General features: G+C 38.7%; 1 protein-coding gene across 2 annotated transcripts in view; it reads right to left on the minus strand.

Moving 5' to 3' along the window:
* The window catches only part of LOC131246133 (rhodanese-like domain-containing protein 11, chloroplastic), a 40,778-nt gene extending 36,569 nt beyond the window's left edge, over positions 1 to 4,209 (minus strand). For both annotated transcript variants that reach the window (XR_009171200.1, XM_058246019.1), the window contains exons 1-2: positions 4,021 to 4,209; positions 3,827 to 3,922 (exon numbers count right to left, since the gene is read on the minus strand). Coding sequence is in view for 1 of the 2 variants with exons in the window: in XM_058246019.1 (XP_058102002.1) it covers positions 3,827 to 3,922; positions 4,021 to 4,158 (234 nt within the window). In the remaining variant the exon portion in view is untranslated. The remainder of the gene's footprint in view (positions 1 to 3,826; positions 3,923 to 4,020) is intronic.
* Positions 4,210 to 19,412: the final 15,203 nt, after the last annotated feature.

The following is a 19,412-nucleotide window of genomic DNA, read 5'->3' on the forward strand; positions in this document are numbered from 1 at the left end:
CATCCACCCTTCTCATCTTTCATAATCATCTGCGCTACAAATCTATCCCTTATTACATCAAATTCCCTCACTTCAACAGATCTGCAGAAGCTGGCCCTGCAGGAGGGCTGAAACTTCGACGAAACACCACGCCCAGCCGTAGCTCGGATCGACGTGAAATTTGGGGGTTTTGAAGCCCAAGCCTGGCCGACCAACCCCAATGAGACGATTTTTGGGTACGTGGATCCCACACACGTGCGGCCGATCACTAGCGCACGTGCATCAGGTCCCACTCGTGGTCCGCACGTGACAGTTGTCTTCTGTTTTAAGGTTCTCTCTCCTTTACTCTCTCATATTTGTTTTTCATAACCTAACCCTAGATGATCCTAAATCCCCAAATTCTATCCCTATTCTCACCTTAAGATTCCCTGAATTGAAATTGGTAAATTCCTTGGATTAGGGGCTAATTACTATGCATGTGTGGATGATTTTTACTTCCCTTTGAGTATCGATTGGTCCACAATTTTATTGATCCAACCCTAGCCTATGTGCCTGGACCCGCATAGATTCCCCTTGCTTGAATGTTTGAACTTTCACGTGGGATGTGGAATTTTATGTGAATGTTTCTGAATTAACGTGATCTTAAGCCTGAATTCTCGCATATCATATTTAATTTTCATGTCCTGCATCAGTAGCATTGCCGAGTGTCGTGTTGATCGCCATTAACAGTCCCAACTCCTTTCTCAGTTGGGAATTTCATGGTTAGGTGGTAGGTTGATACCACTGCTCGCAGGATGTTCAGAGACGGTCGTCCAAGGATGGCATTATAGACAAAAGATTGTTCGACTACAAGGAAGTCAACCATCACAATTATCTGGTTTTGTCCGTCTCCGGTTGATAGGGGAAGCTGGACGGCTCCTTCGGGTACGACATGTCTGCCTGAAAAACCAGGTAGTGGAGTTTTGACAGGTCGGAGTAGAGTCCGACCAACTCTCATCTTGTCGAAGCCTCAGGAGGAGAGCACATCTGCCAACGATCCAATGTTGACAAGGATTCGAAACACTTTCCGATTGGCTATGGTTAAGGAAATTACCAGTGCGTCATCGTGAGGATGGTGGATACCTCGGGCGTCTTCTTTGGTGAAGGTTACACTATATTCTTCCACTTTCCTCTCTTTCGAAGGTCGGCCAAGGAACAGAATTTCTTCCTCAGGGCGACTAATGCTCCTTGCATGTATTTTTCAAGCATTGTTCGAGTCACCTCCACCTCCGCGACCTCCGAAGATGGTGCGGATCTATCCAGTTAGCTAGTTATTGATTGGTTGTTCCTCGGCGGCTGCGATCCGATCTCCTCGGTTGTTGACATATTCTCTAAGATGGCCTTCGCAGATGAGTGCCTCGATTTCCTGTTTGAGGTCGAAGCAGTCGCTTGTATTATGCCCATGATCCCAATGAAAGAAGCAATACTTGTTCTTACTCCTCTTATCGAGGTTAGATTTTAATTTGTTCGGCCAGTGGAGAAGACGTTTGTCCTTAATTTCCATTAAGACCTACTCCGATGTTTTATTAAGGAAAGTGTATGTATTAAACTTATAGTCGGGCTGCTTGTTAGGCCTTCGGTCGTCTCGAGATCGGTCGTCTTTCCGCTTCTTATTCACCTTGGTTAACTAGCGCTTTCGCCTGTTCTTTAGCCAGAGGGTTTTTGCTCTGGGCAGCATCCCGTAAGATCTGAGACTCTTGTACATTGGCGTATTTTTGTGACCGATTCAGAAATTCAGTCATCGTGGCAGGGGCGTTCTTGTCCAGAGAGAAGAGGAACGGTTTATCCCTCAGTCCGCTCATGATGGCGTTTAAGTCGATCTCGTCTGAATACTTCCGAACTTGCAATGCTTCTAGGTTGAAGCGCTTGATATAGTCTTTTAGCAATTCGCCATATTTCTGAATTATATGAAGAAGATGAGCATGTGTCTTGTGCCTCTTTTTCCCTTCGATGAAGTTCGTGATGAAGGCTTTGACTGAGCTGGGAGAATGAATTGATGGACTTCAGCTTTAGCTGTTTGAATCACAGTCGGGCAGCGTCGGATAAGATTAAAGAAAAAGCTCGGCACATGACCGCGTTTGAAGCATCATGGAGTTCCATGTAGATCTGGAAAGATTCCATATGTTTTGATGGGTTAGTTTTCCCTGAGAAGTGGGTGATCTGAGGCAACCGAAACATGTCCAGCAGTCGTGCCCGCATGATGTCAGCAATGAATGGGGATTCAGTTTCTTCCACTGTAGTCATTGCTGCATTGGCCTGGTATGTTTGTTGCATGTTGCCGATCTAATCCCGCAAACTCGCCAACTCGGCTCTCCACGGTTCTCCACTTTCGGCCGTAGCTTCAACCTGGGCTTTGCCGCGCCTTTTCCGATCTAACTCGTGTCACAGGTCGGAGGCGGGCAAAGGGACGGTCCCAGAAACATGAGATGGGACAGGTCTAGCTGTGCTACGTTGTTGGCTCGGCTGGGGAGCAGCATGCATGCAGGAAGGCCGAGAAGGATTGTAGCTTGGTTGCCCGTCTTCTCCGTTGGCTCTCGGTGAATGTTGGGGCTGCATCTACTCTAGCATCTGTTTTACGTAGCCCATCTTCGCCCTCATATCTCCGACTTCTTTTTCGAGGTTATTCAGTCGATCATTCCTGGCACGAGTCCGCTGGCCGCGTCTACCAGAACCAGACGTAACCTAATGCTACGAGGGCCTTGGTGGCTCTCCTATTGTTCAGGTTATCTTGGCTGTTCTACGACTTGCGGGGTGCGATCCGGCGCAGGTATAGTTGTGATCGAGATCGCCACTTGAGGGGATTGAGCCTTCTTCTTTCCCCTTGCCATTGTAGAATTTGGGGTAGTTGTTGGTAGGGCTGGAACGGCTTAAGACGTTCTTCCCACAGACGGCGCCAAACTGTTGATACAATTTTCAAATTGACCTCCCTTACTTGACCCTCCTGGACCTGCACAAGCAAAAAGGAAGAACAAAGGAGACCTTGGCTAATGAAGGGGACCCTCCGATGCTTAAGTCAAGACTCTGGGTCTATGGAAGGGGATGATCTCTTGGAAAAGAGTCACCATTCAAGGATAGAGATGAATCTACGTACCTTTCAGAGGTTTAGGATACCTCTATTTATAGGGATAGGATGTGGGTGTCGTGAGGAGCCTTTCCTGATGATTCGGAGGGGAATCCATCTGGATCCGGGATGTGTACAGAGTTTTTTATCTTAATCCCTTGATCCCGAAGATCTTGGGATCTAATCTCATCTCCCGAAGATATTGGGAGAGATCTTCAGGCTTGTTGGAGAAGTTTTCGGACTGTTTGATCCGTGTATGGAATGTAGAGGACAACAACTATTACCGAGCTATAGGCAGGCTATTATCAAGTTGTAGCCGATCCAAAGTTTTGTTTTGGCCAATCTATTGCCGACCTATGGGCTTGGTTGGCATTTGGCCGTATAAGTGACTTTATAATTACGCTTTCTTTGTGGGTCCTTACAGTTGTATCAACCTTCGTGAAGGTCGGTCTGTTTTTTAGACATAGAAGCCCTCTATTGGCTCAGGTTTTGAGGGCCCGTGCTGTACTATAGAGTTGGTCATTTCCATAAGTCGACCTATCCGACTTAACTATTTTTCCACCCAACAGTTACCATGCATACACTCATGCATGCATATGTATCCTAATTACTTGAATCAAGACGATGAAGACGTTGAAAAATGAAAATGCAGATAAAATGGTTACAACAGAAAAAGAAGATCAAAATAAATTTTCCTATTTTAAGAACATTTTAAATAATAATTACCACAAGCAGTCATATATATACCAGAGATTCCCATCTCTTCCTGGCTGCAGCCATCTCTTTCATCTGCTTCACCGACTCATCTTCGCCATCGTCCGCTTGCATTCTAACCGTCCATCTCTGGACCCAAAACCATAAAATCCATATCAAGAAAAGTAAACTAAAATTCAAAACCCCAAGATTTGGAAAGGGAAAAAGGGATGAAAATTTTGAATTACATGGGAATGGCTTCTTCTGTAACAGGGCTTGAGTTCGAGTTTGAGTTTGAAGGTGGGATTTTTTAATTTGGTGACTGCTTGTTGCAGAGGAGAAATGCTGAGAGTAGTATTGAGAAGTGGGAGTCCTAGAGCTTCCATTGGGAGGGACGTTAGAGCATCGAAGGAGACAGAAACATGCTTCTTCCATGGCTTTTACGATTTTATCTTCTCTTTACGCACTTCGATAGGCCCACACGTGTGTGCTAGGGAGCCCGTGTCGTACGAGAGCCTTACCAAAGGCTGAAAGTCCGTTGGGTTGGGTTGGTGCTCAACCCTAGCCCAAAACAAGATTCCTGTACCTCAACCCAACCCAGCCCAACCCAACCTCAGGTTGGGAATTCGCAACCCAAGCCCAGTCCAAGTGGGTTTGGTTGGGTTGGCCGGGTTGATCAAGTGGATATATGCTAATATTTTAATAATTGCATTTGTTTACTATATTTCAATACACATCTTATTATATATATATATATATATATATATATATATATATATATATATATATATATATTCATCATAAAGAACTTCATTTATTCTAAACAAACAAGCTAAAATACAGGACAACTATTCGTTTAAAAGTCATGTTGTATAGCACACAATCTATTTGGGAGAGAGAAATCCGGCATTTCTTGTTAGCTTGAGTCATCGGAAATGATATGGACCAATGAGACCTGAAAGCACCGAAATTTCCTATGTCTTCAACACATATGATCCACACTCAATTATAATTTATAAGTAACTTATATATTGATCAGGTTCGGATTGGGTCAGGCAACCCAAGACCTCAACCCAAGCTCGACCCAAGTTTTATCGGGTTGGTGTTTGTATAGCTCAAGCCTGAGATCGAACTCAATAAATCCTGCCCAAGTCCAACCCAATGTTGGGTTGATCACGGGTCAGTTAAGTTCAACCCGCCCAACTTTCAGCCCTAGCCTTACCTATTCCCCAGTACGTACTAGTATGGTCCATGAACGATATAGCTATATCGGCCTGGCCTGTATTGGCTCGATGCAAAGGATGCACACAATTCGGTTCAATTCGTCGGGCTCTCATGTGAAACCCGGACCGAACGAAAATCAAAACTGGAACCGGACCGTTTGCACCCTAAAACCAAACAGGACAGTAAAAACTAGTTCAATCCAATTCGGTTTTACAAATTCGGGCTTCTTATAATCCAGCCCAATTCTTTTTCCATGGGATAAACAAATTGACATTATAAAAGAATTACAACACCGAGAAAAAAACACAAATCAGACGGCTAGGATATTCCAATCTTGGAGTTTTTTTTTTTCATTCATAAATCGTACTCTGAGTGGCCCATCAGAATGACAGCCTCGATTAATAAACCATGGACCGTTGATACGATGATTCGAGCTTTTCTAAGCCCACATAGGCGTATAGGGCATCTCATCTACAACCATCCCATGTGGCAGCAGGACACATAAGCTTGAGATCTAAGCTATCCATACTGTGGGTTTCTTTATTTGGATCAATGGCGCAGCAGTCAAGCCACTGTGTGCGTCAATGGGCCACAATTTAGAAAAGAAATTGATGGATGAAAAAACTATCAGCTAGTTTTCTAAGCCATACCCCTATTTCTAACATTGTGCCCCACTTGACGCAGGAACCAGCCTGTTTTTGGACCGTTGGATCTAGATGGTCGGTCCCACGTGATGAACAGGTTGAACTTGGATCTCATTCGCCTGTGTGACACTAGCACATGTATTGGCATGTACGTCAGCTGCTTTGTACACGAACGTGGGTTTAACTAAATCTATGATGTTTCAACCATGGATAGATAATACCCAGAAACCTTTTCAGATTGGATAATTCAATTAGATGGACATGTGGATTGTGTGGATGGTCCTGGAATTAATTCCCCTAAATCTAAAAAGAAAATAAAAGGAAAAAGAATCACTTACATTTAAATCTTTTCTCTTATTCTTTTTCTTCTCCTTTTTTTTTTTTTTTTTTTCCTTTTTCTTTCTTTCTTTGTGAATAAGAGATAGAGGCCAAAGTAGATCATTGTAAGGAGTGAGAGGGAGGGCGTCCGGCAGTGGCTGTCTTGAGAGAGAGCAAGATGAGAATGGGGGATTGGTGGCGTGAGGTGCTTGAGATTGAGAGATTAGGGGTTTTTTTTTTTATGTTTAATTTTTTAAATATTTATTGACTGGATGGTCCGGTTCTAGGTTCAGGTCCAAGTTCAGTTCTATGGTCTGATTCCAAGTTCGGTTCTACGGTTCGGTTCTACATAACCCTAAACCAAGAACCAAACTGAACTAATCATTTCTTTGATTTTCAGAATCAGAACCAAAACCAGTGCACTTCATAATCGGACCAAATCGTGTGGTTTGGTTGGTTCCAGTCCGGTTTACCAGTTACATGTGCATCCCTAGATAGCATACAATATACAAAACATCTTTTAATCCTTAGCATCTTGAGCTGCATTCTCTCAAGGGAAACCGCTAGTCATTAGTAGAAAAACTCCCTTCCAACCTAATGTCTTAGGGTGCATTAGTTGGATCTCGCAAGGCCACAAAAAGCAAGGCAACTAGCATTTTGTTAAGTCTAAAGTCCAAAGCTTGAACCTGAAATATGAATCTAAAGTCGGAAAACTAAGTGTTGAATCTAGGATAACCTTGAAAACTAAGTATCGAATCTTGGATAAACTGCTTGTTAACTAATGTCTGAAATGTCTGAAATATGTTAATTTAACACATTTTCATCTGTCTTCATAGAAAACAATCGTGATTGAATTGCTATTATTAAAAACTTCCTGGATTCCACATAAATGTTTATTTGTCATCCAACCTATTGATAACGTCAAAAACACCCAAATGAAGAGACCACACAAATATCATCTTAATCTAATGCTTTTATGGCCCAAAAGAATTTTTTTTAATAGTCATTTACCACTATTTCTTGTACTATAGTCCATATGATAATTGGATTTGCTTCATTTTTTGGATCATGCTTAAGAATGAGCTTTTAGACAACGTGGATGTAGTCACATACTTCACAGTGAGCCCCACAGTTAAGGGTCCTAGCCACCTCAGTGGATCCAGATTGCATACCAACAATGCCAATAGCCCCTAGCTATTGAACGGTGCCGTGTGGCCCTCAAGACAATGTAGCCCTAACCGTAGGGACAACCTTAATGTATGTATTATGTATCCATGCCATCCTTCCATTTTTTGTCTAGATCATTTTAGGGCATTATAAAATAAATAAATAAATAAATAAAAACCTACGAAAATCCAATTATCATGTGGACCATACCATAGGAAATGGTGGCGATTGAATGCCCTACCATTAAAAACTTCTTAGCGTGCACCTTATTGTTTTCTTAGTGTTTATTTGTCAACCAATCTCTTGATAAGGTCACTGTTAAGAGTCAAATATTGCATATTTAACTCTTCAATTACATTAGCTTCCCTGACATATTAGTGTTAACTCGATTTAATTATATGTGTTTTTATCATGTGAGGTAATTTGGAAGCTTATGATAAATATGCGCTTAAAGGATGAATTTAGAACTCAAAAGAAGATAATGAAAAATTGGAGATTTGGAAGTCATTAATAAAGAATTCACGTGCCAAAATATCCAAGGAAAGTGAGGAATTAAAAGAATCGAAGATTTGAAGTGAAGAAAAAGAATCCTAAAAATTGACCTGAAAAATCATATTCTGAAACTCTGAATCTAAAATGAGAATTTCTGAAATAATTTCAAAATTAGATTTCGATGGCATCGACAATTTAGGAATTTCTGGCTCAACTCGCTGGACAGTTTTGGACAATTTTCGATGGCATCGAAGACAGTTTGATGTCATCGAATATACAATCGAAGTTGCCATCGAAGATACACAGAGTGCATAAATTTGTGGCAATTTGCAAACTTTTCTAAGGTGGTGCGAAAGTTTGAGTTACAAAACTATTTAAAGGAGTCCGTGGGCTATTCCAAATCATCTTCTAGGATTTGAAAAATGAAAGAAGGCCTAGGTGAAGCGCCGACAATGTTCTTCTACTTCAATTTCTTCACGGGTTCTAGTTGATCACTTTGTTTTTCTTCTAGGATGTTAGTCTTCTTAGGCTAATATCGAAGCTAAGGCTAAGGGATGAAACCTGTAATTTATTTTGATGTTTAGTTTGCTTTAATTCAAGTATATGTTAAACTTCCATTAAGTTTTAATTCAAATAAAGATATATTTTTAGTTTTCTATGATTTATTATGACTAAAATTACAGTAGATGTTGTGAAAGCTTTTGATATGATCTTATTGGTTTTGAGCATTAAATCATTGCTTTAAGAGTCATTTTCACATTACCTTTCAAAATCACCTCACAAGAGAAAACATGTGTAATTAGATCGATTAAGTGCATCTATGTTTATAAAACTAATGCATAATAAGGGAGAAATACACAATATTTCACACTCAACAATTACCCCTCCTTTAGGACATAATGTTCGTTACATAGCTCCGCTAATTCCGCACATGTATATCTAGAGTGGCCCACCACCACCTCATGCAAGTTCATGAGGTGCAGGAGGCGCAGGAGGATTGGCATTTGACCCATTTTTCCAACTAAAGTTAGGATGATTACGCCAATTAGGATTGTATTGATTTAAATTTAGCAATCTAAATAGGCATTGGTAAGCATTCATAGCATTGATGTGAACTTGCAATACCTCTTGAAAAGTGGAGATTGTAGGATAATCCTTAGTTATGTGTCCATTGGACTCGCATATGCCACATACACTCTCAACAACTTCACTAGGTTGTGGGACCATCTCTACTTTCTTAAGTTTCATGGCCTCAACCTTTCTTGTGAGACTTGCGATCCTTACATTAACATCATCCTCATCTTTAAGGACATAAATTCCTCTTTTCTCTTTAGATAGAGGCTTGATACTACCCGATTCGTTGGAAGTATCCTATGCTTGTGCATTTTCAGCCAACAAATCAAAGTATTCCCATGCCTCTTCAGGATCATTATTCATAAACTCGTCATTGCACATCATCTCCACAAGCTGGCGCACATTTAAGCTTAATCCATCATAGAATAAGCTAATTATGTGCCAAATCTCATAGCCATAATAAGGGCATGCGAGTAAGAGATCCTTAATCTCTCCCAGCATTGAAAAAATGTTTCATCATTTTTCTGGGAGAAGTTCATGATGGCACGCCTCAACGTATTGGTCTTATGAATCGAGAAGAACCTTTTAAGGAACTCTTGGGATGATAGCCCATGTGTCACTAGACCGTGGTATCAAATATTGGAGCCATGACCTGGCTCTCTCTTTCTTAGAAAATGGAAATTATTTGAGTTAAATTATGTCTTGGAAGACGTTATTGTAATGCATGGTCTCAACTATCTCATCGATTTCTTTGAGGTGCAAATATAGACTTTCAGAATAAAGTCCATGAAACTTAGGAAGTAGTTGGATCAGACCCAATTTAAAATCAATGTTACCCACTTCGATTGGAAAAACAATGCAAAATGGTGTGGTTGTCCTTGGAGATTGTAGGTAATCTCTTAGTGTTCTAACCGGATGAACATAGTGTGCCTCATTCTTATCATGTGTTGTCCTAGCCGACAACGTATTCTGTTCAACATCCTCATCAAAGTGCAGCTCTTGCTTAGCCATATTTGGCACATTCACAGCATGGTTCCATATGGTTCAAGAGTATTTAGGTATTTCTAACTCGTCGATGGATGGAGAGCCATTAACTATACCTCATTCGCTTAAAAGACATTGTGTGTGATCATGAAACCACTTGGGCATAAACCACACACACGGAAACTAATTCTAAACCTAAACCTAAAATTTAAAATCTTAAAGAAAAAATCCTACAACAAATTAATAAACTAAAAAATAAAAATTAGAAGAATAGGGGAACAATGTTTTTGGATTAGGAGATCTAAGGTTAGAAAATCCTACAAAAATTGAAAACAAAAACAATGTTAGTATTCTAGAAAAAATCTGGAAAATTAGAACTATAACTTCTAGAATTAAAAACCCTAGAACAAAACAAACCCTAGGTTAAAACTAAAATATAGAAAACTAAACCCTAATCTAAATCTAAAGTATTCTTTGCGCAATAAATCCTTGGCAATGCCACCAAAAACTTGATTAAACCTAAGCGTTGACAACCCCAAGTGCAGGGCTATGATGTGGTCTTAACTGAGTGAGACCGAGAATTGGGTTGAGAACACAATTAGAACTAATGGATTGTCTAGGTTTTAATCTAGTGGAAGAAAAAGAATTTCAAACAATAATTAAAAAGACTAAGAATCCAATAATCCCCACTTAACAAATTCTGAAACTCAATTTGTCTTCTTCAAGTAGAACATGATTCGAATCCATTCTAATCAGAAGATAAAGCTATAAATATAATCATAAACATCTAACAAGATATTTGAATCGAGATAAATCAATCTCTCATGAAGATCTAAGCAATTGATCGCAAGGAATCAAAAGCATCTATTACACCCGGAGTGAACAATATATCAATAGATTTTACTGATTAATTCCTTCTGTAATCTAGGAATTCAATCAAAACAATCACAATTCAACATTAAAAAATCATAAACTTGAATTAAAAATGAATTAAATAACAAAATTCATCAAGAGGTTCATCCCTTAGCCTTAGCTAAGAGATTAGCCTAACATGGCTAACATCCTAAACAAGTATAAAAGAAAAACAAACTAGAAAGGACAGATTGAAGAAGAACGATACTGGAAAAGCTTTTCCTTTGCTTCAAATCACCTCAAAAACCCTAGATTGATTCCTTAAAAATATCATAAAGGCCTCTATTTATAATTTGAAAGACCCAATTCTGCACCACCTCAAAAAATTCATGAACTTCTGCACTTCCACTCACCTTCGATACGATTGAAACCTATCGAGACTTTGTTGATATGATCAAAGATATGCTTGATAGAATCGAGGATTGTCCAAAAACTATCTAGCAACGAACTTTCAAAATTCATGATTTTCTTGATGAGATTGAAATGTGTTTGATCCTCGAAGAAATGGTCTAGCAAGCAGTCTGGAAATTTTGAAATTTCTTGATATGAAGCTCAATCGCATTGAGTCTTATCAATGGCCTATTGGTGGGATCAAGGACCTATCGATGGAATCAACAAGTGCTAATTTTCTTCCATTCTTCTTCGATGCATTCAATCTTCATTTCCCCAATCCAGTACTTTGTTTCTTTGATCCTTGACACTTCCAATCATCACTTTGAACTTTAATTTTCCAATTCTTCATTATCTTTAGCCTTGATCTCTTTTTGGGCTTTAAATTGTGACTTTAAACATGGATTCAACTTGAACTATGAATTTTCTTTGCATGTTGAAAGCACATCTTATTAAACCATTTTAAAACTCGAATGCACGGGAAAATGATGTAATATAAGGGATAAATATGCAATATTTAGGCGTTATCAATAAATATTGCATATGCAATAAATATGGAATATGCAATAGTTAGTTAAACACTTTTATGGTTAAATGGAATAAGATTTTTGGTAAGGTCGGTGTTATCCTTATGATTGGATACATTTGTGAATACAAATACATGTGATATATGAAAGGTATGAGGGGTTATGCCTTGAGTACATTTCCTAACACTATGGAACTCAGATCCCATGTAATGTACACAGGAGTTGATTTTTAGGGCATTACATGGATATTGCATGGTGTGGTCACTAGATCGCTTTTCTTCTCTCTCTTAGGTGAACCTTATATGATGGACAGTTTTTATACACTTGTTCTTGATTGGGCCAAGTCTCATCCACTAGTAGGCAATCTAGCCTTAAATTCCACAACAAAATGTTATTCCTCGTAAGGATGCATCTAGATAGTTAAGATCTTACCTTTAATCATCAAATCTATCTAAAATAGAATATAGACCATTGTGTCCTTTAAGGATAGATCTCATTCATTTGATATTGGATTGTGTTAAAACTTGACAAATGGCATAAGTTCAATGTGTTAAACACATCTAAAAGTCCAGATTGAGTAGTGGGAGGCCCAATCATGTATTTTTCTTAGATAACCCCTTATCACACATGGATAATGGTTCATTGGTTGTGTTAGACCATGGCATACTAATCCCATGCATGTTTATTTGAGTTGTGTCTAGAAGCCATAGAAACATCAAAAGCACCCTAAGTGCATAAGTGGATGTAGGGAGCAATGCATGGGGAAGGACAAGACAGTCCGAATAGACACCTTACAATTTGTACGTATGATTATTACATACTCGCTTGTGTTATGAGATATTTTTTTAGATGAATCCATGTATTGTATTATATTACCAAATACATGCCCTGGTGTACCCCTTTGTATTTGATATCAAATTGTGGATGGATACATGAGAGCTTGGTTATGTTACTTTTGGTTGATTTGTGTAGTGGAAGCCATTAGTCGTGTTGGGGCATGTGTCATGTACCAAGTTTGGCACTCGACGCGAAATAAGATACCACAACTATGCTTGCGGAAGTATATAGAAGCTATAGAATGAAGATTATATCTTAAAGGGGGGGTGATTAGGACCAAATAATATTTATGTTAATTAAAACACAATTACCAAACTTAAATTAATACATAAATTAAACTAAGGCAATTAGCTCTATGCCTTTAAAGCCAATAGAGGGTCCAATCACATAGACTACAAGTCATATTCCTATGAAGCAACTGGTCTATAAACATGATAGTATGCATGTGTGTGTGAAGGATGTGTTACCTATTTAATCCTAAAACTCATCTAATTATACATACATATAATTCATCAATTCATCACATAAACATAATTAAATAAGTTCTTAAAGACAATCCTAAATACAAGCATATATAGTGGTTTGATTTACCTACTCAACTCCTAACAGACGCACTCAACCCATGAGTGTACCAGATTTCACTATCGAAGGTTTCAAATCAGGTTCACCTCTAACCTTTACAATCTTACACAAGGACCAGCTCCCTTGGAGATGTATGTGGTTTTATATAGGCTTGCCATAAATCTCGATCATAGTCTAAGGACCTACATTTACTTTCTCAAAGGCTCCCATAAAGACTAACACGTAAACACTCATGTCTGGTGGCGTACACTAGGAAGTTTGATTTAGGTCCCACACAAAAACCAATGTTTTACATAAGAAACTAATCAAGTTTGGCAATTAAACTCTTACACTCAATTCTACATAAGGAATGAGTGTACATGGATTCACTCAATGAAACTTACTTATCAAATTGAGCCATGTCGATGCATCATCTTAGGTTACTTGATCGATGCTCTCTCATGCTTCAATCAACTTCCATTTTCTCTCCCAATCATGATATTGATGCTTTTCTAAGGTTTCATCTCTAAGATCAAACACATTGCATGTAGTGCTCCTTTGAGGTGACCAAGGTATTGGGAGGTTGGGTGAATCTCCTATAACTAATGGATGGAAAGTTTTAATCTTAGAAGATTCACTTAAATGAGTGTTATAGAGAGGGTTTAGACAAAGATATGACTATTGGTTTAGTTTAATCTCTATAATAAGGTAGAGATCAAGTTCTTCTTCAATATTGAGGTTGGAATCCTCTTTCTAGTGATGAATCACAAGGAATATAACTTAGATCTCATGGACTTAGAAGCTTAGGATGAGGGATATGATCATGTAATCACCTAGGCTTCTATTGCACAAAAAACTTATCTAAATGTTGAAGAATTGAATACCCTTTTATAAGAAATCAATTTGTAATGGCTATGAAATGACTAGTTCACGGATCTGTCAATATGATCGAAAGGGCCTTCGATGGGATCGAACCCTTTGTCGATCTTATTGAGAAAATTCAAAATTTTCTTTAATGGTTGTTGGACTCACTCTTCGATTTGATCGAATAGAGCTTTGATTGGATTGAGTCCCATTGACAACTTGTTGATGTAACTGCACTCATTTTTGCACCTTGGTTTGTCAATCACGTGAACCATTATTTCTTGTAGTTGGTTGAACTTTTGGAAAGTGAAGACTGAAGACACAAGTAGAGCAGAAGCATCAAGGAGCAGATACAAGTAAAATAGATGCCTTGGTAACCCTAAACCCTGAACAAAACAACCCTATAACCTCTAGATGATCTTGTCCCAATATGAATATAAATTTGATCATCCCTTAGCCTTATGAGACCAAGAAAAATATGATAAAAAAGGCTAAAAGATGTGCGAATATGCTATGTAGTAGATTTCCTAAAACAACGGATTCTGTGTAATGTTCAATGGCGTCGAGCTACTATTAAATGGTCTTTGATGACATTGAAGACCTTCTTGATGACATTGATCGAGAGTCGGGATTGTCTAGCAACCAAACTAGATTTTTACTGGAATTCTCGATGGCATAGAGGACCCTTCGATGGCATTGAAGTCCCCTCAAAGGCATCGATTTGAGATCCAGAAATGTTCAACAAGGTTTTTGAATTTTTCCTTGACTTTCTTGATGGCATCGAAGCATCTTCGATAACATTGAAGTGTGATGTTCGATGACATCGAAGGTCAGTTGATGACATCGAAAAGGACCAAATATGTCCAGCAAGAAAACATGATTTTTCTTTGGAATTCTTGATGGCATTGAGGAAACCTTCGATGATATAGAAGGTCCTTCAATAACATCAACAGAGCTGTCTTTTGCTCATTTTTTGACTGTTGGAGCTCGAACTTTTTATAAAGGGCATTCAGTTCTTGGGCATGATGATAGATTTTTGGAGCAATAGAAGGTAGGGTAATTCCATATGAAAATCCCTCATCCCAAGCCTCTATTCCATTGAGTTCTAAGACATCTCTTACAACTCTAATGAGGATTCTAACCTCAACATTGAGATGTGCTTGAACTCCTTCATTTCCTAGAGATTAGACTTAAACATTCTTAGTAAATCAATGTTCAACTCCTCTAAGAGACATATCTAGTGGAATCCCCCAGTATAAACAACTACACATTAGTTGTTGGAGATTCAACCCACTCCCCTCACCTTAGTTATCTTAAAGAAGCATCAAATGCAATGAGATTAATCATGAAGCTGAAGCCTTGGCGAAGATGCGACAACATGATCGGGGAGCATTGGGGAGCTGATTGAAGCAGGGAGTGACGAGATTAAGCAACCCAAGAAGAGTATAAAAAGGGACTCAATCCGACTAGTAAGTGTCATGTGTAGGAGTCCATGTTTGTACTCTTTCCTTGTGTAGGTTGGAGTGCAAGAGTTTGTGTTCAAACTTACGTAGATTCTTTCATAGGACATTGGCTCTTCCGTAAGGCCTAAATTCCGTGGTTCTTGTGTAGGACCAAGGTTGTTGGTTAGACTAAGGTGAAACTAACCAAAGTCCTTTTGTATGCCTCCGGCGGTAGTAAACGTGTCGAGTTTGGGATTATGACCCTTGCTCTCATGTAGGGCCTAAACCACCAGATTCTTGTGTAAGACATTGGCTCTTGTGTAGGGCTTAAATGAGTTGGATGCTTTGGTATAATCCTTGCTCTTATATAAGGTATAAACTTTAGAGTCCTTGTGTAGGGATGTATAGGTTTGAGGTGAACTTGATTTAAAACCTTTGATAGTGAAATCTAGTGCACTCATGGGTTGAGTGCGTCCACCGAGAGTGGAGTAGGCACGTAGCTAAACTACTATATATAATCATTTTTGGGATTGTTATTTGTGCAATTGTTTAATTATGGTTATGGTTTTGAATGATTACATTATGTTAGCATGATTAGATAAATGCTTAGTGATCAATAGGGTGTACATCCCACACACTCATATACACTTTCTTGTATAGGCTAATTGCTTAACTTTCATATCTAGTGTAGCCTATGTGATTGGATTCTCTAATGGCTTGGAAGCCTTAGAGTTATGTTGCATATTTAGTTTAATTGTAAATTAGTTTAAGTTAGGCAATTAGTGTTTTTAATAGGTATAATTTTTAATCAGTCCTAATCACCCCCCTTAAGACTTAGCCTACATTCTATAGCTCCACCATATTCCATACTTTATGCATTGGGGGACGAAAACTGTAATGTCAATTGGTATCAGAGTGGGTAGCTCCTAAAAGGCTTAACCGTCTAGAGTTGGTACTAAGAGTTTAAGAATGTCGTTTAACCAAGAGGGTCTTGCCATCACACACCACTATACTTTAACGGGTCCAACTACGCCAATTGGAAGGCTAGGATGACGATATTCCTAATGTCCTTAGACCATTCTATCTGGGAGGTTGTCAAACAAGGATGGACAACTCCTATAGAAGATGTCGTGGTTAATGGTAGAACTGTGAGCACTCCTAAACATAATTCCAAATGAAGTGCCATTGAGAGAGCCAGGTATTCCTATAATGCCAAAGCTCTCAATGGTATTTACTGTGCGGTCTCCCCTGACGAATTTAAACACATATACACTTGTACAATGGGGAAGAATGCATCTTGGAAATCACTCATGAAGGGACTAGCACTATAAAAAGATCGAAGCTTGAGCTCTTAGCTACCCAATTTGAAAACACTAAGATGGAAGAGACTAGAACTTTCATGGAATTCTATTTGAAATTAAATGATATTTGTAATTCCATGTGGGGTTTAGGAAAGAGGATTTCAGACGTATGCATTTGTAGAAAAATTCTTAGATATTTGTCAGATAGGTTCACTCCCAAGGTAACCTCAATAGAAGAGTTTAGGAATATAGATGATATAAAAGTAGAAGAACTTATAGGTTCCCTACAAACATTTGAACTACACTTTAAACCTCGCTCTAAAGGTAATAAATTACCCGTCCTCAAATCATCATATAGGCATTCACATAAACCTAAAAAAAGTAAATCTGAAAGTGATAGTGATGATGTGGACAAAGAGGAATTAGTTAATATACTTATGAAATTCTTCAAATTTACTAGAAAGAAGAGTTATGACATGAAGGACAAGAAGGTGGACAAATATAAAGGAAAATCCACTAATCCATCTAAAAAGGTCCAATGTTATAGCTGTGGAGATTATGGACATTTTGCCCCTAATTGCCCTAGCAAATCAAAATCTAAAGGCAAGACAATGGCGACAACATGGGATGATACGGATGAGTCCGAATCTACTTTAGATGACTCCTCTAGTGTGAAAGATAAAAGTCACATGTGCATCTTGTCGACTCACTTCACACCATCCCTCTTAAGAAATTTGGGAGATCATAACTCTATAAGGAGGTGACCTTAGTGTTCTATTTGATCTAAAATAGTAAATCAAAGGATCAAGCCTCCTATACGAGCTCTATTGCTGAATTTGAGGATTTCAGCCTCATACTTAAACGTATAGTTAAATATGAGGATTAAGCCTCATTTGCATTAGGGTAATCTAAGCTTTAAATTTGCTAAACAATACATCACGTGTTTTAGCTTAGATTGTCCTTGGTCATTCCTGTTTTCATTGATATTTCATTGAATGACCTTACTTTGCATGCTCCATGTTTTTCATGTTATTATGCATCCTTAACCCTTGTTAGTATAGATATGTTAATTGGTATATCTTTAACTTATAAAGTTGGTTCACACATGATTTTATTGGTATATATACTTGTTTTGGACTAACCCTTTGTCAAATATTAACAAAAAGGGGGAGAAAGATCAAATCCTATCAAAATAATGCATTCTCTTGTGTAGGGTTTATTTGTTATGTTGCAAGTTTGATTGGGGAAGCAATTCAGGGAAGCATTGCTGCATTACTTGTCTTAGTGTATTGAGTTGTAAATCTTTTATATTTGACATGTAATTTTCTTTAGTCATTTTGGTATGTCATTGGTAGGGACCATGACATTGTCTTAGGTTAGGTTTTTGTCACGTAATTGACTAAGGAGGAGATTGTTAGTGCACTCATTTTTGCACCCCATTTTGTCAATCACGTGAACCTTGTGTCATGTAGTCGGTTGAGCCTTTGAAAAGTGAAGAGCAAAGACATAAGTGAAGCAAAAGCATCAAGGAGCACATATAGGTAAAAGAGATGCCTTGGTGACACTAACCCCTGACCAAAACAACCCTATAACCTCTAAATAATCTTGTCCCAATACAAATATAAATTTGATCATCCCTTACCCTTAGGAGAATAAGAAAAATATGATAAAAAAGGCTAGAAGAGGTGTGAATCTACTGTGTATTAGATTTCCAAAAACAACAGATTCTGTGTAATGTTTGATGGCATCGACCTGCCATTGAACGATCTTCGATGACATCGATCGAGAGTCGAGATTGTCCAGCAACCAAACTGGATTTTGGCTGGAATTCTCGATGGCATAGAGGACCCTTCGATGGCATCGAAGTCTCCTCAATGGCATCAATTTGAGATCTAGAAATGTCCAACAAGGTTTTTAAATTTTCCTTAACTTTCTTGATGGCATTAAAGTACCTTCTATGACATCAAAGGTCAGTTGATGACATTGAAAAAAGACTTGATATGTCCAACAAGCAAATTTAATTTTTGTTTGGAATTCTCGATGGCATCCACGGATCCATTTTCTGCCCATTTTTGAGCTTGAACTTTTTATAAAGGGCATTCAGTTCTTAGGCATGATGATGAGTTTTTGGAGCAATAGAAGGTAGGGTGATTCCATATGTAAATCGCTCATCCTAAGTGTAACGCCCTGAAATTCGGGGGTCGAGTATAACTCAGCTCCCGAGTTCCAAAACATCACTTATGCAACATATTTAATGATGAATGTATGTTGACTGTATTAGTGCATAAAACATGGAATAGATTAAGCCAAAACACAGATATGCTTCAGGGACAAGTGAATAAAGCAAGCGGAAGACTTATAGTAAAAATGTGTACAAGTGTAAATCCCTGAATTACATATACAACCAGATCGTGTAAAAGTATTATTTAACAAAATTATAAGTATCAAATTACATTATTTCAGTCCCCAAAATATCCCAGGAATCCCGCGCATCAGACCGAGGCTCGCTAGAACCCGTCTGAAAACTGCATATAGGAGAAGGCAGCCTCGTCGTCATCCAGCTCCCTCTCTGCCTCAGACGTCGCATCCACATCTGCAACATCAGGGCCTAAGACAGAGTCTGGTGGGTGTGTAACACCGCCCCAGAAACGTGGGAGTGAGTGATCAACTCAGTGGAACAATAAGGCACTGGTTAACATGTTATCAGTTCAATCAAACAGTAATGATAAAGCAGGACAAGTAAATAAATCCTAAGTACTCTTGTTAATGCAAGTATGAATGCGGTATGATGCGTGCCCTCACGCGTACACCCTCAGCGTCTTCATCTTACGTTACGCATGACATCGCCTCAAAGTGCGCCACATCTACAAAGCACATGCAAATGCGGTGCATGGATATGCTTA

This window comes from Magnolia sinica, chromosome 5 (genome assembly GCF_029962835.1).
Source record: "Magnolia sinica isolate HGM2019 chromosome 5, MsV1, whole genome shotgun sequence".
NCBI classification, from domain to species: domain Eukaryota; kingdom Viridiplantae; phylum Streptophyta; class Magnoliopsida; order Magnoliales; family Magnoliaceae; genus Magnolia; species Magnolia sinica.